Here is a 22,150-nt window from a genome sequence, read left to right as displayed (position 1 = left end):
CTCTTCGAACAGTTAAATCAACGGTTTCCCCCAAGCTGATTAAAAGCCTGAATGCGGTTAATAGTCAAAGGTTTTCTGGTTATAAAAAAGTATTTCTCATCTTGTTTAACCCACGCCCTCTTTTGTTAAATATCACTCTTAAATCTCCTTTAATGTTATTTGAAATTCTGAATACAGTTCTAAAACCAAAATAAAACTGTGGTATGTTAGAAGTTTAAAATTTTGTTCTTGAAAATTTTTACTTTGTACATGAATCATGTGTATCAATGTTGAACTCTGTGTCAGCTTATTAGCCACAAGCTTCTCTCTTCTAGGTCATGCACAAGAGGATACAAGAGGTCACTTTCAACATCATGTCTATTATGTTGCTTTGTTGTGAAGTGACTCCTGTTCCTTGGGGAGTCTCATGCCACTGGTGGGGGCAAGGGAGGGAAGACACGCAGGCCCTTCCCCTTGAGATTCATGGACGTACAGGGTTCTACCACAATCTGTAACCTCATCAACTGACTTTGGGCCTAGACAATGGCATGAGACTTCATTCCACCTTCACAGCAGACCTTTCTCCCCGTAACTGCAGTTAAAAATAGTTTAGGCCATATTGGCCTGGGTTATTTTTATCTGGAAAATAGGGACTAGAAACAGCACAGTAAGCACAGAAAGGAGAGTTCACCACAATAGGACAAAAAGCCTCACAGCCTTTCAAAAAGTGTAGTTTTAGAAATTAGATGGAAATAAGGGGAAGCAGGGTGAGGTACCGGGCAGGACAGTTGAGTCCCATTCATTAAGTATTAATATATGAATAATAAAAACCATGAACAACAACGAAAGGTGCTTTGTGTAAGACAGAATAGTATAAAACAGTCCCCCTGCCCTATATAACTTTCTGGAGAAGATGCCTCAGGAATAAAAGGCATACAAAGTTTTTGAGAAAAAAGAATGGTGGAGGTACAGAGTTCAAGGCAATATTTAGGAATGGGAGTTAAGCTCGATCTTAAAAAATGTGTAAGATTTAAATTGCTGGAGCAGGGGTGTGGGAGTCATAAACCAGTCAAAGAACTCGCAGATGTGTTGGGAGGAGAACGGCAGCAAGAGGAAGAAAACAGTCCAGCAGAAATAGTGGTTGTTTTTCCCCAAGTGGAGTAGCAAATAACAGATAGATGCTGTGGGCCTAAGCAGTTGGCTCAGCATTAGGTGCATGAGAATCAAATTGTACCCTTATAAATAAAACTCAGGAAGGTTTTTGAGTAAGATTTTTATAAATGTTGGTAAATTTATACACGATGGATAGAAGTGGTACAGAGAAGAGTGAATTAAGGAAAAAATAATAAGACTGTGAAACAATTCAGGTATAAAGTGATCAAAATCTCAATCGGAGTAGTGCAGTGGAAATTCCAATGTAATATTTACTGGATGCCTGGTGCAAGGAGCATCATGCAACATGGATAAGACGGGTCCCATCCTCAAGTGCCTCACACTCAGTAGAGGAAACCCACCAATGTAGAAAGTGTTCTATCAATGGTAAGTGTCACAGCAACAGACAGGACAGAAGTGTAATTCTGCTTAGAGGCACTAGGGCAAGAATCAACTTAGAGAAACCTCCTTACCACCTTTCCACACAGAAAGCACCAGGGAAATGCACTGAGGCAGAAAGCAAATACAGGTTCAAGAAACCTGCAAGAAGGCTCCAGTGCCTGGAGGAGAAAGTATATGATGAGAAGTGGGAAAAAAATTTTTTTTTTAAGTCTGTATAGCATACGAAGATTTCAGGGGAAACAAATATTTTCAAGCAGGACAATGATACGATCTGTGTTTTGGAAATGTAACACCAGGACAGAATGGACTGGAAAGGAAAGAGACAAAAAGAAAAAGGCTTTTATAATAACCTAGAGAGAAGGGCGCCTGGGTGGCTCAGTTGGTTAGGCGACTGCCTTTGGCTCGGGTCATGATCCTGGAGTCCCGGGATCGAGTCCCACATCGGGCTCCCTGCTCAGCAGGGAGTCTGCTTCTCCCTCTGACCCTCCCCCCTCTCATGTGCTCTCTCTCTCTCATTCTCTCTCTTTCAAATAAATAAATAAAATCTTAAAAAAAAAAAGGTATTTAAAAATAAATAAATAAAAATAAATGAGTACAATTTCCATATTGATAAAAGAAGGTATGTTCTTCTAAAACATTGTGCTCTTTTCAGACTTGGAGACTTTCAATGGACTTCCTCCACTGGAAACCGACTGAGGTGCTGGAAGTCTCAGTCTAAGTAACTGCCTCCAGGAGACCTTTCCTGGCTTGCAGACCAACTTCGGCCCCCTCTGACGTGCTCCCGTGGGATCCTGTCCGTCTCAGCAACACCCGCCACGCATGGGAATGCAGGCTCAAGGTTGTCTCCCGCTCCAGAATGGCAGAGAGCATCACCTTGGCTTGGGCGCTGACATGACCAGTTCCCAGCACTGGTCCTGACATACGCTGCGCACTCGGTGAACGCTTGTCAAAAAAAGTAAATGCAGTCCACAGATAGAGTCAATTTTAAACCTGTTCCATCCTCTCCCCACCAGAGAGCCCCTTCAATCCTCATCCCCCATACCCCCCGCAGGAAACCTGGAGGGAACTTCAGTCTTGATCATGCTGAGTTTGCAGTACTTCCAGAACATGCAGGTGGAGCTATCCATTAGTCCTCTACAGACGCCAGGGTGAGGCACAGATCGAGGAGCTCCAACAAACCCTAATAGCTGAAGTCATGGCTCTTCCTCTCCTCATCCTCCTGCTGTTACTATTACAGTTACAGCTAATATTAAATGAGCACTAACTGATCATCTGCTGAGCATTTCTCATGCGTTATCCCATCTATCTTCAAACAAACCTTATTGAATTAGGTGCTATTAACTCCTCTTAATACCAATGAGGAAGCTGATGCTTTAATTGTTAGAAAATTTGCCTAAAATCAGAGTGCAATCAAGTAGCTAAACAAGGGTCTGAACACAGGCAAACTAACTTAAGAACCTGTGCTTCCCAAGCGCGTCATGGTATCAGCCAGAGAGAAAAAGTGTTGACTAGAACAAAGAGAGAAGACAAAGCACAGACCGTTAAGAACAATAACATTTAAGGGGCAGACACTGCAAAGGAAGAAACAACTCAAGAAATGGCATTCACACCCCTCTGTAATTCCTTCTCCTTGAATGTGGAATCAATCTAGTGATTTGCTGCTAACAAAAGAATACAGTACAGATGATGGATGTCTCTTCTGTGGTTGGATTGCAAAGGCCTGGGCCTTCGGTTGGCTTGAGATTCGTTCCCCTTCCCTCTTTGCTCCTCCCCCCACCACCTGCACGCTCTCTCTCTCAAATAAATAAAATTGTTTTTATTAGATTTTATTTACTTGAGAGAGTGAGAGCGGGGGTTGGGAGGGGAGGGCAGAGGGAGAGGGAGAAGCAGGCTCCCCTCTGAGCAGGGAGCCCAACAAAGGGCTCAATCCCAGGACTCTGGGCCAGGTGCCTCTCAAATAAATAAAATCTTAAAAAAAAAAATAGTAATTTTTAAGGGGCACCTCGGTGGCTCAGTCAGTTAAGCATCTGACTGTTGATCTCAGCTCAGGTCTTGATCTCAGGGTCATGAGTTCAAGCTCCATGTTGGGTTCCATGCTGGGCATGGAGCCTACTTTAAAAAAAAAAAAAAAGTAATTTTTAAGACATCTATTTCAGAGAAATAGTGCTAAGAAGTCAGTGGAAGACATAACAGAACGTAACAAATGCCTGGAGCTAAAATGAAGGATACTCCTATGACAAAACTATAGACTCAGAACTTCTAGTTACCATTTATAGACGAGAGCTGAGTACCAACACTGAGAAAAAATTCAGATGCATGGTCAATCTCTGAAGACTCCAAAATCCTGATTAGACCTTTTCAGTTAGTTGGCTAGATTTGATGTTTCCTATCTAAGTTTTATTATACAAAATTCAGCCTTAAATAGAAGTTGTTTGAATTAAGTTGAGAATATAGATTCCTGGATTCTATAGTTCATGTTTGACTTTTCAGGTTTAAATTTATTTTTATTTAAAGATTTTATTTATTTATTTGACAGAGATAGAGCACACACACAAACAGGGGAGCAAGAGAGGGAGAAGCAGGCTCCCCACTGAGTGGGCAGACCAATGCAGGGTTGGATCCTGGGACCCTGGGACAGTAACCTGAGCCGAAGGCAGACGCTCCACCGACTGAGCCACCCAGGCGCCCTCAGGTTTAAATTTTTTTAAGATTATTTATTTTTTGTCAGAGAGAGAGACACACACACAGAGTAAGCACAAGCAGGGGGAATGGCAGGCAGAGGGAGAAGCAGGCTCCCAGCTGAGCAAGGAGCCCAATGTGGGACTCGATCCCAGGACCCCGGGATCATGACCTGAACCGAAGGCAGACGCTTAACGACTGAGCCACCCAGGTGTCCCTCAGGTTTAAATTTTTAAAAACCATTTCATACACAATAACCTAATGTTTATCCATACTTCTGTCTGGAGTCAAGAGCGAGGCTTTCTATCCTTCAAAGTCCTGGATACAATATTCTAATTTTAACACTATTAGTTGCCATTTGACAGTTAGTACTTTTATTTCTAATTCCAGTATCAGGCTCCAAAGCAAGGGGATGAGAATTCATATTTCTCTGGCATTTTTTCAGACCATTGAATATGGAGCCTAAGCTATCCTAAACTTATCCCTGCTTTTCATACTACTAGATAGTAAGCTATCATATCGTCCTATGTACATGTCAAAGAGATTTTTTTTAATTTTTAAATTTTATTATTTTTATTATTATTACTATTATTTTTAAAGCAGCTCCAGGCTCAACATGAAGCCCAATGCTGGACTTGAACTCACAATCCTGAGATCAAAATCTGAGCTGAAATCAAGCATCAGAGGCTTAACTGACTGAACCACCCAGGTGCCCCTCAATGGGATTATTTTTGGTATTTTATATTCCTTCTACCTCTTCTCAATTTTCTACAGTAGTTTTATTTTCAACAGCATATTTAAATGAAGGTGTCTTATTTCTGACTTTATTTCGACATCTAAATCTGTTTGCCTCTCACATGGAACCATTCAATTTTCTCCAATGTTTCCCTCAAATTTCAGAATCTGTGTAATTCTTTTTACAGGATTTGTATCTATAAGCCATCTTAAGTGAGCAATTCATGCAAGACAGCACAGCCACACTTGCTGGCAGCACCAGAAATGCTGTAGTAATTCTTGCAGGCAGCCCCCGTGGCAGGGCTGATGAGAGCACGGTGTGCAAAGAAGCCCCAAAGCCTCTGGAGAAGAAAGGATGTGCTCTAAGGCCAACCCAGTAGCAGCAAGCACAGCCAACCAAGGAATGTGCAAAGGAAGAGCAGAGAACCTTTTCCTGTAGCTTTGGCTGCAAAATAAGTGTCAACCACCTGCTATAAATGGAAACTGAAAAAGTGGGACAAGAGAAGAAAGGCAGAAAAGTTAGGGCAAGACAAAATAATCACTATTTCTTTCTGACTGCCCAAGCCAAAAACCTTGGAGTCCTTCTTGACTCTTTCCTGTCTTTCAGACCTCACATCAAATCCATCAGCAAATCTCACTGACTCTACTTTTAAAATATGCCCAGAATGCAACTCATTTTCACCATGTCTGCAGTTACTCTCCATCACCTAGGATAAAACCCACAGTTCTTGCCATGGCTTACAAGGCAAAATCCGACCAGATGTGATCTTACTTCCTAATCCACCACTTCATGGGCCACATCTCTTACCATGCTCCCTTCCTCACTCTCCTGTAACCACAGCCGCCTCCTTTCTTGCTGTTTTCCGAACCCATCTAGCACATTCCATGTCAGGGCCATTGTATTTGCTATGTAGTATCTTCACTTGGGGTGTTCATCTTGCATGTATCCACATAACCCAGGTCCTCACTTCATTTAAGTGTCTACTTAAATATCATCTGAGTAATCGCTTCTCGGCCTTTTGGCTAAGATCAAGTGTAATATCATCTGAGTACTTTATCGATCCTAAGAGAGTAACCACTGTTCACTCTTTTTTTTTGCCTTAATATTTGCTGCCTAACATGTTATATATTTACTTATACATTTGTTTAGTGACTGTCTCTCCCCACTTCTCGCCTACCTCAAACAGAATTTAAGCCCCATGAGAACGAGGGCTCTTCGGTGTTGTCGTTGTTCAGGCATTCCTAGTTCCTAGAAGAGGCAAGTCCCCACTTCATATTTGGTGAATGAACAAATGAAGGAAAAGATTATCAAAACAGGACTCAGAGAATAAACAAGGGGAACCAAGAGTACATACACTTTGCTTTAGCAAAAAAATGGGGTTTGGGACATTGAATAAAGAAAATGAGGATTCCAAACTCATGAAAATTTTATAGTGGCCTCAATGAGCAAATAGAGGCTACAGATACTATCAGAGCTCTTTGGAAACAGAACTGTGAGTTGGTTCGGGGAAAATGTGATAATGAAGTACAAAACATTCCAATAAAGGTGGCAGAACAGTTCAGCATTTGGACTAGGAAATACAAGTGTGAAAACAACTATTTTAAGGGAAGGCTTTGGTTAACCATCTGTCAGTTTTCTGTTTGTTTGTTGTTTTATTTTTTTTAGAACAGAAAGGTTTTAGCTGGAATAACAAAGACAAGCTATGAATATGCTTCATAAATGATATGAATGCCATCCCATAGTTACAGACAGTATTTCAAGTGCAGAAACAAGTGGGAAAGGAGGTAGAATGCAAACACAACACAAAAAGGCAGGCATAGTAGTAAACTGCATCAGTGAAAACCAGCTAAGCATCTGGTCAAATGAAAGAAAGACTGAAACATTTGGTGTCACTTTAAAGGCCTAAAGCAAAAAATTAAATAAAAACGAAGCTGATAACATCTACCCAAAGGCATACCAGAAAGGCACGGGCTTCAAAAAACATCGGGGAAGATGAACAAAGATAGATCTGCAGCCTGATAGTGGGGAAAAAAAGGGAAAGCAAAAGAGAGAATGAATGTGTAAATCAGAAATGCAGAAGGTCTGCGTCAGGAAAATGGCTTGGCTTTAATGTTGGAGGAAAGAAAAGAAGGTGAATAAAGAACATCTAGGGAATGCAGGATCTAGTTACAATGTAGCTGTAAAGTGCTGCCTTGTCTTTGCCCCCTGCTCAAAATAAAGCTGTTACCTTTCTAGCCCTGTCCGCCATGGTGCTTAGCAGCCAGGGATGCATGGTCTCAGACATGTTTACCAAGTAAAACACTGACTTGAGGGCCGCCTGGGTGGCTCAGTCATTAGTTGTCTGCCTTCGGCTCAGGTCATGATCCCAGGGTCCTGGGATCGAGCCCCGCATCGGGCTCCCTGCTCAGCGGGGAGTCTGCTTCTCCCTCTCCCACTCCCCCTGCTTGTATTCCCTCTCTCGCTGTGTCTCTCTCTGTCAAATAAATAAATAAAATCTTTAAAAAAAAAAAAAAAAGAACATCTAGGGAAATTAGGGAGGAATTAACTAAAGAAGGAAAATTTATTTATTTTTAATAAATAAATCTTTTTTTTTTTTTAAGATTTTTTAAATTTATTTGTCAAAGAGAGAGAGAGCACGCACGCACAAGCAGGGGGAGCAGCCACTCCCCACGGAGCAGGGAGCCCGATGTGGGACTCAGTCCCAGGACCCTGGGATCACACCCTGAGCCAAAGGCAGGCACTTAACCCACTGAGCCAGCCAGGCATCCCTAAAGGAGGAAAATTTAAACTAGAATGTCAGATAAGCCAAAGTGTACAATGATAGGAGTAAAAGGGAGAAGAAAAAGGAAGTTATATATGTTCAAGCAATTCTCAAAAATGGCAAAAAAAATACCAAAATTAGTTAAGTAGGAATATGTCCTTTTACATGAGATGCAGCATTAAGTCGCATCAGTTTTGTCAGTAAGGAACTCTATGACCTTGAACAAATCACTTAACCTCTCTGGGACTTATTTTCTCTGTTTAAAAAGAAATATATGTGTTGGGGAGGGGAGTGGTCAGGTCAAAAATGGGTGATCATTCTCGGTCTCTTTTCCCTCTAGCTTGTAAGGGGGAAAAGACAGGAAAAGCACTAACTCTTACAGAAGGATTCAGAAAAATAGGAAAATTTTAAGATAAGTAGAGTAATAGTTGGGGCACCTGGGTGGCTCAGTCATTAAGCGTCTGCCTTTGGCTCAGGTTATGATCTCAGGGTCCTGGGATCGAGCCCCGCATTGGGCTCCCGGCTCAGTAGGGAGCCTGCTTCTCCCTCTCCCGCTCCCCCTGCTTGTGTTCCCTCTCTTGCTGTCTCTCTGTCAAATAAATAAATAAAACCTTAAGAAAAAAAAAAGTAGAGTAATAGTTAACAACAGTTTCACACTGGGCTTTACAATTTAGAAAGTGCTTTTACACGCATAATTATATGTACTCACAGCAAGCCTACGAGGCAGAAAAGGCGACTATGATTTAACACCACTGTACAAATGGAGTCACTGAAGCTCAGAAATATTAAGCAATTGGCTCAAGGACACAGCAGCCATGGCAGATCCAGGATCCCAGCCAGATGGGACAGCAGCAGAGTCCACCATCCTTCTATGTTCAGATGCCGTCCTCCTACATGACTAAGGTCTTGTGGGGTATTTTTGCGGCTTACTAGGTAACAGATGGGTGAAGAGTTATAAACATCCAAAACACACAAACCCTTTTAATTTTTTTTTTTTTTAAAGATTTTATTTATTTATTTGACAGAGAGAGAGCGAGAGCAGGAACAGAAGCAGGGGGAGTGGGAGAGGGAGAAGCAGGCTTCCCGTGAGCAGGGAGCCCGATGTGGGACTCGATCCCAGGACCCTGGGACCATGACCTGAGCCGAAGGCAGACGCTTAATGACTGAGCCACCCAGGCGCCCCAAACCCTTTTAATTTAAAATAAAATTCTTTAATAGTTAAAGGAGTTACCGTGTATGTGAACTACATGTAAACTAATCCACTATACAAAATGTTTTCCTACAAAGTTGAACTTGGTTCAGTCACAACCTATGAAGACTGCTTTTTCAGTCCTCACATATCTCTTTTAAACTGTAAAGCACTATGAGAAACTGCAATGTTTTCAACCTTTTCACATATGGAATAACGGACTTTGATCTTTAAGACTGATAGAGCTATTAAAACATTAAACAAGCTGCTCCCCTTTGTACATGGGGGATGCTGAGATACAGAGAAAGTGGCAGAAGTGGACTGAGAAGGAAGTTTTGTTTGTAACATCTAAAAGGACAGTCACCACATCTCTTCAGTAGTGATAATAAAGCCAACAGGATTTTCCTCATCCTATTCTTTGCTCTGAAAGCCATCATCAGCCGAGCTGACTAAGTGACACTAACTAAAAATCTTAGGAATATAATCTGCTTCTTGTTAGTCTCAACCCAATTTATCACTCCTCTTCTTTATGTTCATTTTAACTGAACAGAGTTAAATTTTGGATGAATTCCAAAAATATGCATAGGATTCTGGTATTTCTATTCTAACAGGCAAATCGTTTCCTTCAGAGTAGCTGAGAAGCTCCAACTGAATAGTGCAGCACTTTCCCATGATCCCCGCTCATCTGCATTCCTTTTCTTCTCTCCCCAAGTAAAGCCACCTATGACTTCTTAGGGCCCACACGACACCACTGTTCACAAATCATGAGTTCTTCCCACTGAACACCACTGCTGGCTGAAGGAAGGGTGTGAGAAAGGAAAAAGGATTAAAGGTCAGTTTAAGGGCAAAAGAGGGGAAAATCCTGAAAAAGGGACCAGAGAAAGTGGAAACTGAAGCTCAGTTCCATCAGCGTCGGCGTGCATTACTTCATCCTTCCCCTGCAGTTCCTCTTTTAAAGGAGCTGGACAAACAGTGGGCCAGATAAGCATGTCTGAAGTAGAAACTTGGGGGAAATCAAAGCCTAACACTGAATGAGCCACAGCCAATTTTACATCATCTGATTATCAGGCCCTCATACACACAAAGACCACTCAGAATAGATAATATAAATAAAAAAGGACGTTTGAATCTTGGTCAGAAAACTTCAATTTAAGTCCTGGAATGCTGCATGATTTCCCACAAGTGCATGATTTCCTGAGGCTCACCTTTCTGAACTATGAAAAGGAAAAATATATCAACAATCTACCTATTTTACAGTGTTGCTGTGAAAATCTAAGTGAGAAAAACACTACACATTTGTGGCAAGTAACTTTTTAAATTACTATAGTGTTGTAAAGAATAACAAAATTCTTAACTGAAGACCCTCTCTTCAATCCCATATAGTATAGTACCTATATTCTGCCTCTCTTAAAAGTTATAGAGAAATGAACATGATTCAAATGGGTAATTATAAAGTGGCTTTTCAGATACTGAAATAAACACTGTGTAGTCATCTACTAAAAAGTTTACAGAGGCCAACCATCGAGTACAGTTATTCACATACAAGCCTAATGCTATCGCCCTCAATAAAATGTATCAAATTTTAGTCCCAGCAGTATGCTAAGTAATCTACAGCTCATCTAATATCCTACCTATATGCAGTATAGTAGAAAGAGCCTGGGGCTTGGTATCTCAGTGACCTAAATTTGAATCCCATCGAGGTTAGCATACGTGGTAGTCCTTAGCCAAGTCTGACCTGATATTTCCTTAAACGTAAGTTAGGAGTACTACTACCTACACTTCATAGGATTAAGATTATTGTGATCATGTCTGTATCGGGCCTACTCTGGTGCCTACCCCACACTGTGGTTGCTCAATAAATGGTTGCTAATAATCTGACTGCTTTCCCATTCCCCCAAAGCAAGATCTTTGGTTTTTTAAGGAATACTAAAATTACATGGTTAAACACAATTAACAAAAACTCTCTCAACCAAATACAATAAAAGGGATTCCCTAAAATCATTCACGGATTCTCAAACTGTGCGCTGAAAATGAATGTAAGCATAAGATCAATCTAAAGAATTTAAAATCTGTCCTTTCCGGAGTGCCTGGGTGGCTCAGTCAGTTAAGCATCCGACTCCTGGTTTCGGCTCAGGTCGTGATCTCAGGGTCATGGGATCAAGCCCTTCCTCAGGCTCCGCACTTAGCAGGGAGTCTGCTTGAGATTCTCTCCCCCTCTCTCTCTCTTTGCCCCTCCCCACCTGGTGCATGCCAAACTCTTTCTCTCTCTCAAATAAGCAAATAAATCTCTTAAAAAAAAAAACCCTAAATAAAGTATGTGCGCTAAAGTGATTTACAACCTCGACTACTGTTCCCTTCAGCCACTGGGATGCCTGATGAAGAGGTCGCTCTTTTCTAACAACCTCCCCTTGAGAAGCAACTGCTCTAAGAGCTAGGCTGACTACTGTCCCCTCCCTGAGGACAGACGAAAACAGGGGGGACAGGAGAAGACTTAACTTGGAAAGCTAAATTAACTAAGGAAAGCCTATCAAGGAAGATTTAGGACATTAACTTCTTCATGACTTCGCTTTAAGTTTATACCTCAACTAATGACTGGTCAGTCTGCATAGAGCTATGTTGATATTCCCTCAGGCTAGTTCCCTTCCTGCTCTGGAGTTCATGACTATATTAAGATTCGATCCATGACAAAGTTGTTGTTTTTTTTTTTAATATATAAGTGAAATTCTTATTGAAGACTGAGACTGAGGTCTAATCAGGCTCCCTTTTTTTCTTCTAGCTTAATATTACGCGACTGTTCATTTTTTTGAAACTACATGATATTATGACACGTGCCTTCATCCAGTAATGAGACGGCAATATATAAATTAGACTTCATGTTGTATTTTTCCCCACAAAATTGTCATGCTCAGAACTTTCTTCATTGCCTTTGCTCAGCCTTCAGGCAGCCTGAGAGTCACCCGTGATGATTGCCAAAATAGATGCCCTGACAACACACAAAAGAACTAGTGGGAAGAGTCAGTGTGTGTGCAAACACACACGTGATGATCTCCTAAGACAAGCTCTTAAAACTCAAAATATCAGACAGAGATTGATGGTGGAGGAGGGTGGAGCAGGGCGGCCTGGGGAGGAGCTGGATACAAAGAAAAGATTAAGACCAGGGAAGCAAAATGAAAAAGAACTGCGAGAGAGTATTAAGGAGGGAAGAGTCTCCGGTTTACCATGCAGAGGAGGGAAGAGGGATTAGACTAGGTAGGAGCGGAACAATCTGTGGGGGGGAAAACTACAACGGTAAAGAGAAAACAAAGAGATTCCACCAAATTGAGACTTTAGAATGAGCCCTCCCTCCTGCTCCAATTCCGTGGGGTTTTTTTTTTTGTTTTTTTTTTTCCAGGAAGCTACAACACAGTTCTGTTTCAACAGAAGGACTATATTAACAAAGCAAATAAAGGAAACCTATGCTAAAAATGTAACGTACCTACACTGCAAGATCTAAAAACGGAAATACTTCTTTCCCCGTTTTGGGCGGGGGGGGGTTTCAAAACAGTAGGGACAGGGAGGGGGATAGGAGCGATAGGAGAAGGCGTGGAGCAGCCAAGCTCTTCCTGAATACGAGGAGTCTTCTGACTAGGTACTGATTTTAAATTTACCTTTTCGCGGTCAGGCTGGCAGATTCTTAAACCAAACACAGCATTCCACTCTGTGAACCAGAATCCGATGAGTGGGTCCAACACCACAGAGAGAATTTAGGGGTATATGCAAACACAAGACAGATGCAGAACCAGCACTTGCTTGGGGTACTACTCTAATACCCCCCAATCGGGAGGCTAAAGCCCCAATAAGGTTTGAACTGACAGTGCACTGGAAAAGGAAAAACAGCAGAAAATAGCAAAGTGAAAGGAAGGGCCTAAGCTCAGCCACAAAACCATGCAATAAGACGTTTGTAAACGGGCAGTAGGTGGGAAACAGTGGGCACAGAGAAAGGGGCTACCTAGATAAACACCTATGTACGGATTAGAGCCGTTTTCCTTACGGGGTGCTACACAAGAAGGAAATCACTTTTATACGGAGGAAAAACCATGCTCCTCGCCCTGAGCGGCTCCTGTCGCCGCGCAGGGGGCGGCCCGCCCAGTAAGGGATGTCCAGCGCGACCCCCTAGCACTCACTTACTTTCGTCCGGCCATTGATTTTGTAGTTGCCCAGCTTCCCGTTACAGTGGCGGATCAGGTCGTCCATGCTGCTCATGAGCAGCCCGATGGTTTCGCAGCCGGGCTCCTTGCCCTCGATCCAGGTGATCTTATCGCCTCGGATGTCCTTGGACGAGTCGCTCTTCTGGCTGACCAGCTGGCCGTCCGTGAACTTGCCGGTGTCGTGCAGGGCGCGCACCTCGTCGCCGATCTGCTGCCCGGTCTCCTTGCCCAGGAAGTCGTCCACCACACAGATGCCGTGCTTGTTCATGCACGGCACGATGTACTCCAGCGCCAGCTTCAGCGCCGGCAGCGGCTTCGTCTGCCCGTTGGGCCGCAGGCCGCCGCCGTGGCTCAGCCCCTCGCCCGGCGTGTTGCTCGGCGGGTACAGGTTCGTCTTCTCCGGGTCCTCCTCCTTCGCGGGCTCCGCCTCGGCCGCCGCCGCCTGGCCCTGGCCGCCGGCAGCCGCGCGAGGCGGGGACGCGGCCGCCGCGGGGTCGGCCGCGGGCTTGGCCTTTGCCTTTGCCTTGGCCGCGTCCCCGGCAGCCCGCGGGCCCGCATTCTCGGCGGCGGCGGCGCTGTCCCGGCGCGGCGCTGCCTTCCTGGCCTCCCTGGCCCCGGCCCCGCCGGCCCTGGGCGGCGGCGCGGAGGCGGCCGGCGCGGGGCCGGGGTGCCGGTGCTGGCCCGCTCCGTGGCCGGGGGCGCCCTCGCCGCCCTGGCACACTAGCTTGTGCTTCTTCCAGTCCTGGCGCTGGTGCTCCTTGCTGCAGTAGAAGGAGCTGCGGCAGCGGCTACAGCGCAGCAGGTTCTCCATCTTCCCGCACAGCTCGCAGTACTGCCGGTCTCGCTCGCTCGGGCTCGGTCCGCCGGGCCCGCCGCTGTCATTAGCCATGGCGGCGGCGGCGGCGGCGCTGGAGGCGGCAGCCGAGCAGGAGGGGTGGCGGCCGGAGGGCCTCGCCCGGGGCCGGGGAGCGGGAGGAGCGACAGAGGCCGTCACTGCGCCATGCACCCGCCACTCCCCGCCTGAGGGAGGCCGGGGCCCGGCGCCCTCGGCCCGGCCGCTTCCTCGTCCTCGGGTCCGGCCGCGCAGCGCCGGCGGCCGCCTCAGCGCCTCATCGCTGCCGCGAGCTGAGGGACCGCGGCCTGCGCGGCGGACGGCGACCTCCGCTCGGGCACGCGGGCCCCGGCGCGCGAGACTCGCCGCCTCGGCCGCCGCCGCCGCCGCCTCTACGTCCGGGGCTGCCCGGCCCGGCCTGTGGAGGAGCGCAGGGCGTGCGGGCGCCACTCGCTCTGCGCGCTCTGCACGTACACCACGGCCCCGCCGCGACCCGGGCGGGCGGCGCGCGAGGGCGGAGGGGGCCGAGGGGAGGGCCGAGGGGAGGGCCGAGGGGGCGGCGGCCGCGCACACACGCTCAGGCGCGGAGCCGCCTCCGCGCGCCCGCACTCGGCCGGGCTGGGCCTGGGAGCCGGGTCCCGGCGCCCTGCCCCCGCCCCTCTGCGGGCTCCGCCCGGGGCGGTCCCGGGACGCGGAGGCCGGCGCGCTGCCACCTCCCGCCGCGGCCTGCGCGGGGACGCCGAGGAGCAGGCCCGCGAGAACGGAAGGGCGGGGCCGCCCGGCCGCAGCCCGGCCCTGCGCGGCGGACGGTGCCTACACCTGCCGGGGAGAGCGCGGCCGCGAGAGCTGCGCGGAGCGGGTGCCCGGAATATGGCTGCTCTCGGTTGAGGGCCCACCCGGTGTGTTCTGGGGGCGCCGCAGCCTACGCTGCAAGGTGGCTCTCGCAGCCCTGGTCTTGCATAGGAGGAAACGGAAATTCAGAGAAGTAAAGTAACTTGCCCAAGGTCACGCAGGACTGGGACTGAATCCAGGAATTAGGCTCTGTCAGATTCCAAGGCTGCTTTTTCCATTACACCAACACAGCCTCGATTTCGAGGCCTGAAGTGGTTAAAAACAAAAAGTAAGTATTGCTGCAGCACTCATCTAAGCCCCTATGCCCCGTTTGAGCCACATTTGCAGGTACTGAAATTTTACTTTATTTTTTAAAAAACCGTTTCTAAGCCTTATGAAATCTTGCCGAGTGTCAAACCCTCTGAAGAAATTTTTGGCCACCAAATTCAAGTTAATCAGTGGCCATTCCAGTATCCTCATTCAGGCATTTAAATTCAAACTGATGGAATTACTCCTGAGAATTGGATTTTGGCGGCCAACGAGCACTACTTCATTAACGACTTTTTAAATTAGAAAAAATCTCGTTTTAGAATCTGTGCTACGCCGATGAATACAATTTTTGTTTTGTAGAACATAAAAACCTTTTCAGAAATAAGCCGAAGATTTCTTTCCACTTGCCATTTAAGAATAAAAAGACCTGCAATTTAGATTTTCACAATTTTTATTGAACACCTGCTAATGTGGAAAATGCTGTGCGAGGCTTGCATATCCTCTGAATAGATTGAAAGTAACATCAGTCCTTGAGATGACAGCCTTTCAAACTAACAACACAAGAGTTGAAAGGTGTAGGTCAAAGGCAGAAGAATATAAGGAATAATTATAAACCACTTTGTACAATTTTTTTTTTAAACTGGCCTGAATCAAAGACGTCACAGCTCTCCATCAATTATACAGAACTTGAAAGTGTCACTAAATTCTTCTATATAAATGAACAGTATCCTGGGGATCCAGTCTGGTCAAAGAGGACAGTAATTCCAATTAGCCTGGACTTTGGGAGACTGAGGTAAATGTTATACTCACAGCTTCAAATTCCAAACCAAACTAAAAGTCCAACTTTCTGGAAAGAATCAAGACCTGGATCAATCTGAGTTGTGTATCCAACTTTCCCGGAGCTTTATTAAATACAGTAAAATATTGTTTCAGATACTGCTAATTAGGCTTTTCAACAAATGCATTAGAAGCATGCTACATGCCACACTGTGTTTGACACACAAATGAACTAGTTATAGGGCATATACATATGTATATGGGCATATATATAGGGCATATACATATGTATATGTATGTAGGGCATATGTAGGGCATATATATAGGGCATATACATATGTATATATACATGTACATATACACAGGGCAAGTATATAGTCCAGTGCAGGGGGCAGACATGTAAACAAATAATGACAACCTAGAATTTGGACTAAGTTTCATAAGAGAGGGATGGATAGAATGGGATGGGAACAAAGAAAAAGGAATTGCTAGGTCTGCCTTTTGCACTAAGCAAGATTCCAAGCAAATTAATTAAGAAATTCTTAAAAATGTAAAGGAGCTATTCAATGGCTTAAAAAAGCAAACTTTTAAAACATTTTTGATATACATAAATTATATGAATTATAATTCCAATACAAGTAAAATCAATTACTTTGTAGTCCTTTTGCTAGAGTAATTATAAGTGATTCTTAACTATTCTCAAGGGCAGGAACTTTACTGGAGAACACTCATTCCACAAACATTGGATTCTTCTAAATTTAGTTATATGTAGGTACTAAAAGTAGTACAACAATTTTGTTAAAAATTACTATTTAGGTCTATGGTGTGCAAACAAGTGTACTTACATCTCTGTATGCTCTTTTCATTGATGTCTAGTTAAAAGAACAGATGCTCATATCAAAACCTTCATTAGCAGGACGCCTAGGTGGCTCAGTCGGTTAAGCGTCTACCTTCAGCTCAGGTCATGATCCCAGGGTCCTGGGATCAAGCCCCGTGTGGGGCTCTCTGATTATAGGGGAGCCTGCTTCTCCCACTGCCTGCCTCTCTCCCTGCTTGTGCTGTCTCTCTTTGACAAATAAATTAAAAAAAAATTTTTTTTAAGATTTTATTTATTTATTAGAGAGAGACAGTGAGAGAGGGAACACAAGCAGGGGGAGTGTGAGAGAGAGAAGCGGCCTTCCTGCTGAGCAGAGAGCCCGATGTGGGGCTCAATCCCAGGACCCTGGGATCATGACCTGAGCTGAAGGCAGATACTTAACAACTGAGCTGCCCAGGCGCCCCAAATAAATAAAAACTTTTTTTTTTAAGATTTTATTTATTTATTTGACAGAGAGCACAAACCGGGGGAACAGTAGAGGGAGAAGCAGGCTCCCCGCCAAGCAGGGAGCCCGATGTGGGGCTCCATCCCAGGACCCCGGGATCATGACCTGAGCCGAAGGCAGACGCCTAACCATCTGAGCCACCCAGCGCCCCAAATAAATAAAATCTTTAAAAAAAAAACCCTTCATTAGCTTCCCTTTTGTACCGACCAAGTACACAAAATCACAAACTGAACATGTATACCTTGAAAATAATCAAATATGACACTTGCAAAATTTTCATGAACAGAGCAGTCAAATATAAAATATTATTTCAGATATTTCCAAAGAGCTGCAATTTCTGATTTTTCACTTATTCGGGCTCAATAATCTGTGAACTAATTTCAGGTTAGTGAGGTTTCACCAAACCGTCTGCTGGCAGTGCAACAGCCAATGAGAAGTTCACCAACGAGATTCTGGAACTCTACCAGCATTGTACAGTGACCACTTACTCAGATGTTACAGAGAAGATTTACATTGGCATGAAGGAACTTATCTCTTATACACTTACATGGTGCTTATATTATGTCGGTCTCTGTCCTAAGCATTTTACAAATATTCATTTAATCCTCATGAAAACACTATGAGGTGGGTACTATTATTAGGCTCATTTACAGAGGGTGAAACAAGAGTAAGGCAATGAGTGAGTGTCCTTCCCAATTCTCAGGATTATATGATTAGTAGCATTAGGAGTGTTACCTAATACTCTGGGGGAGAACAAAGGCTTGTGTCTCCCAAAACCAGGGATTACTACGAGTTTTTTCCTGCCCCCAATCTAATCCAGATTAACTGTTCTAGAAACCGAAGGATGAATTAAAGTAAAAGTGCTGTCATCTCCATAGCACACTGGCTTGGGCCAAAGCTAACCCACCACCTATCTGGCTTCCCTTTGCGCTTCTGGCAATGTTTACGTAAACTATAAAGCAGTAACCACTACAAACTGACAAGAGACTTACTAAGATTGAGGCAAAGCTGAGAGTCAATGCACAGGACAGAGTTAAGTGAGGAAATGAATTTACAAAGGACTGTGTTGACTCTTGAGGAAAGCCTAAGGAACAACCTACCTTCAAGGGACTAGCCCCATTTCTCCTTTAAAAATATGTTAAAAATTCACAAGAGAGTATCTTTGCTGTTCAGGAAATAAAAATCAAACATCTGATTGTTAACTAATGACCTCTTGTTTCCCCATCTGTGACGATCTTATTTTAATATGTTACAGAGAACAGAAAAATCACAAGTACAACATAGGCATCCCACCAAGATAAACAGGAAGACGATCTTTGAGTTCTGGGAAAGCAACTAAAAATCTGAGCCATTTTCTAACTATAGTATTGGGATGCGCACAAGTAGGTGTCATTGGGAAATAGCACCTGCTCTTCTCTGTACTGGGGGTTCTGCCAGATGCACACATAAGCTATGTGCTTCCCCACATATGTGGAGCCAGCTTTGCTGTATACTAAGGTTGCTTTAGAAAATAAGATATTTCAAAAGACTTCTTACGTATTCCGGAAAATGTATCTATCACCCAACTTTATCAGCTTATGGTTTAAAACTTACCAATCCAGTTAAAAATTGATCATCTCATCTCAAGAAACAGAACCTAAAACTTTAAACCATTTCTCACTATAGTGAATTTATTACTCACAAACATGGGATACTATATGTTATGTGTTAATGTAATTACACAATGAGGGTTTCCCACCCCTCCAACAAACATTACTTAACATTGAACTGACTTTTAGTGTATTACCAGTAAGTAATTTATACCAATCCAGGCTGGAGACAGCTAAATAATTTTTTCCGTAACATTGTTTTGTGTGAAAAATGTTAACATACATAAAAATAGAGATCATCATATAATCAACCTCAACCCTGATTAGTTCAACAGTTAACAACATTTTAACAGCCTAATCCTGCCCCCATTTTGACTTTTTTAAAATATATTTTTCACTGAGATATAACTGACATAGAACCTTGTATTAGTTTTAGGTGTACAACATAAGGATTTAATACATGTATATACCGTGAAATAATCACTACAATAAGTTTAGTCAACATCGATCACCTCACATAGTTTCAATTTTTTTTCTTGTGGTAACTTTTAAGATCTACTCTCTTAGCAACTTTTAAATATACAACACAGTATTATTAACTGTCATCACCACATAGTCCAATAGATTCCCAAGACTTATTTGGAAGTTTGTAGCTTGTGACCACCTTCACTCATTTTGCCCACCCCACCAAACCCCACCTCTGGGAACCACCAATCTGTTCACTGCATATATGAGCTTAGTGGGTTTTTTAAAATTTAGATCCACATATAAGTGATATCATACAATATTTGTCTTTCTCTGTCTGATTTATTTCACTTAGTATAATGCAGTCAAGATCCATCCATATTGTCACACATGGCAAAATTTCCTTCTTTTTTATGGCTGAATAATATTCTACCATATATCACAACCATATATATATATATATATATATACATATATATATATATATATATATCTCACATATATTTCTCCCATTCCACAGACTCTCTTATCATTTTGTTGATGGGTTCCTTTGCCATGCAAAAGCTTTTCATTTTGATGTAGTTCCACTTGTTTATTTTTGTTTTTGTTGCCTTTGCTTTTGGTGTCAAATTTAAAAAGCCATCACCAAGACCAATGTCAAGGAGCTGACTGCCTATGTTTTCTTCAAAGTATTTTATAGTTTCAGGTCTTATATTCAAGTCTTTAATCCATTTTAAGTTAATTTTTGTGTATACTGTAAGATAGTGGTACAGTTTTATTCTTTTGTATGTGGCTGTCCAATTTTCCCAACACCATTTATTGAAGAGGTTGTCCTTTCCCCACTGTATATTCTTGGCTTCTATGTTGTAAATCAATTGACCATATATATGTGGGTTTATCTTTGTGCTCTCAATTCTGTTCTAGTGTTCTTTTTTTAGTGCTAATATCATACTATTTTGATTACTATAGCTTTATGATACACTTTGAAATCAGGGAGCAGAAATTTCTATTACTTCATGATTCAGTCCTGGTAAGTGGTGTGTTACTAGGAATTTATTCATTTCTTCTAGATTGTCCGAATTGTTGGCATATAATTCATAGTGGCCTCCAAATTTATCCCTTATTTTGGCTGAAGTATCATAAAGCATATCCCAACTTCAGTGCGCGTGTCTAATAAGGACTTGTTTTTTTTTAAGATTTTACTTATTTACTTGATGGAGAGAGAGAGACAAAAAGTGAGCACAAGCAGGGGAAGCAGGAGAGGGAGAAGCATGCTCCCCACTGAGCAGGGAGCCTGATGCAGGGCTCTATCCCAGGACCCTGGGATCATGACTCAAGCCAAAGGCAGACACTTAACTGACTGAGCCACCCAGGCGCCCCTAATAAGGACTTTAAGTAAAACCATATCCACGGTGCCATTATCACACTTACAAAATTAAGAAACCCTTGAGGGACACCCGGGTGGGTCAGTTGGTTGAGCGTCTGCTTTTGCCTCAGGTCATGATCCCAGGGTCTTGGAATCGAGTCCCCCATTGGGCTCCTTGCTCAGCGGAGAGCCTGCTTCTCCTTCTGCCTGCCGCTCCCCCTGCTTGTGCGCCCTCTCTCTCTCTCTCTCGGACAAATAAATAAAACACTAAAAAAAAAAAAAAGAAAATCTTGATATTATCCATCATCCATGAAGTGTTTAAATTTTTCTGATTGTCTCAAAGATTCTCTTTACAGTTGCTTTAGTCTTTATTCTATTCAAGATCTAAACAAGGTTCATTGCACTTAGTTAAGTCCCTTTTACTCAGTTTTACTAGTACCCTACCCTTTTGTTCTTACCATTGATTTACTGGAGAAATGACAAATTACATATTCTGGATTTAGCTGATTCCTTCCTTATTATATCCCTTCCTTAAGATATTCCTCTTATTTCTGTAGAAAGGTAGTTAGATCTATAATTTTTACTAAATTCAGTTCTATATTTTAGATAAGATTATTTCCTAGTACTTGCCCTATACTTCCTAATGTATCACATATTGAGGCACATAATGTTGTAGTGTCAATGTTGATGAAATATTGCTCGTGGGTTCAAGTGGTGTCAGCTTGATTCCTATATTATAAAGTTTTTCATCAGCCTTTCACCTGATTGTTTTAGCGTCAGTTGATGATTGTGATCCAGTATTTTATTAGAGGTTGTACAATAATGAATTTATAATTCTATCAGTCCTTTTGAATTTACCAGCTGGAAAGCCACCATAGAGAACTTTTTATCATCAACTGTTTTGTTACCTTAACATACAACTTGTAGATGAAAGAAAGCATCAGTACGTGTTTCTTTTCATTTATCAATTTTTATTTTTTTATTATTTATTTATTTTTAAAGATTTTATTTATTTATTTGACAGAGAAAGAGGAGTAACAAACAGAGGAGCGGGAGAGGGAGAAGCAAGCTTCTCGCTGAGTAGGGAGCCCGACATGGGGCTCGATCCCAGGACTCTGGGATCATGACCTGAGCTGAAGGCAGACGCTTAACCAACTGAGCCACCCAGCTGCCCCTCATTTTTCAATTTTTAGAATAATGAGGTGCCCTTGCAACTTCAGTTGTGACTAAGGCCTTTTAAAAAATTGTGAATGCATGGATTTTCATATATCTGAATTACTTGAATTATTCTTTTTGATGCTTAAATAGTTTGGCCAGTAGAAATTATTCAAGGTGGTTCCTGTGTATTTTATTTTATTTTATTCTATTTTATTTTATTTATTTTTTTAAAAAGATTTTTATTTGTCAGAGAGAGTACAAGCAGGGGGAGTGGCAGGCAGAGGGGGAGGGAGAAGCAGGCTCCCCTCTGAGCAAGTTGCCAATGTGGGACTCAATTCCAGGACCCTGGGATCGTGACCTGAGCCTAAGGCAGATGCTTAACCGACTAAGCCACCCAGGTGTCCCTATAGGGTTGTATCTTAATTTATTTGATTTTATATTTGTGTTTTATTTTC

At 43.2% G+C, this 22,150-nt stretch overlaps 1 protein-coding gene, 1 non-coding gene and 1 pseudogene across 4 annotated transcripts in view; 2 read left to right on the top strand and 1 right to left on the bottom strand.

Moving 5' to 3' along the window:
• EGLN1 (egl-9 family hypoxia inducible factor 1) overlaps window positions 1-14,530 on the bottom strand; it is a 60,033-nt gene extending 45,503 nt beyond the window's left edge. Inside the window, exon 1 of one of the 3 annotated variants that reach the window (XM_045877830.3) lies at window positions 13,066-14,530. In XM_045877830.3, the coding sequence (XP_045733786.1) occupies window positions 13,066-13,974 (909 nt within the window). In that variant the 5' untranslated portion in view covers window positions 13,975-14,530. The remainder of the gene's footprint in view (window positions 1-13,065) is intronic. The other 2 variants (XM_045877829.3, XM_045877828.3) reach the window with 2 other exon arrangements.
• On the top strand, window positions 5,951-6,130 carry LOC123847301 (U2 spliceosomal RNA; annotated as a pseudogene).
• On the top strand, window positions 7,102-7,232 carry LOC123847242 (small nucleolar RNA SNORA63). Its single transcript, XR_006791484.1, has one exon. It is a non-coding gene; the product is annotated as a small nucleolar RNA SNORA63 (small nucleolar RNA).
• Window positions 14,531-22,150: the final 7,620 nt, after the last annotated feature.

This window comes from Mirounga angustirostris, unplaced genomic scaffold (assembly GCF_029215605.1).
Source record: "Mirounga angustirostris isolate CCGP_5_RB_7025 unplaced genomic scaffold, mMirAng1.0.hap1 SCAF_6, whole genome shotgun sequence".
Taxonomy (NCBI): domain Eukaryota; kingdom Metazoa; phylum Chordata; class Mammalia; order Carnivora; family Phocidae; genus Mirounga; species Mirounga angustirostris.
The sequence above is the reverse complement of the archived record's forward strand: the minus strand, read 5'-3'. Positions and strand labels throughout refer to the sequence as shown.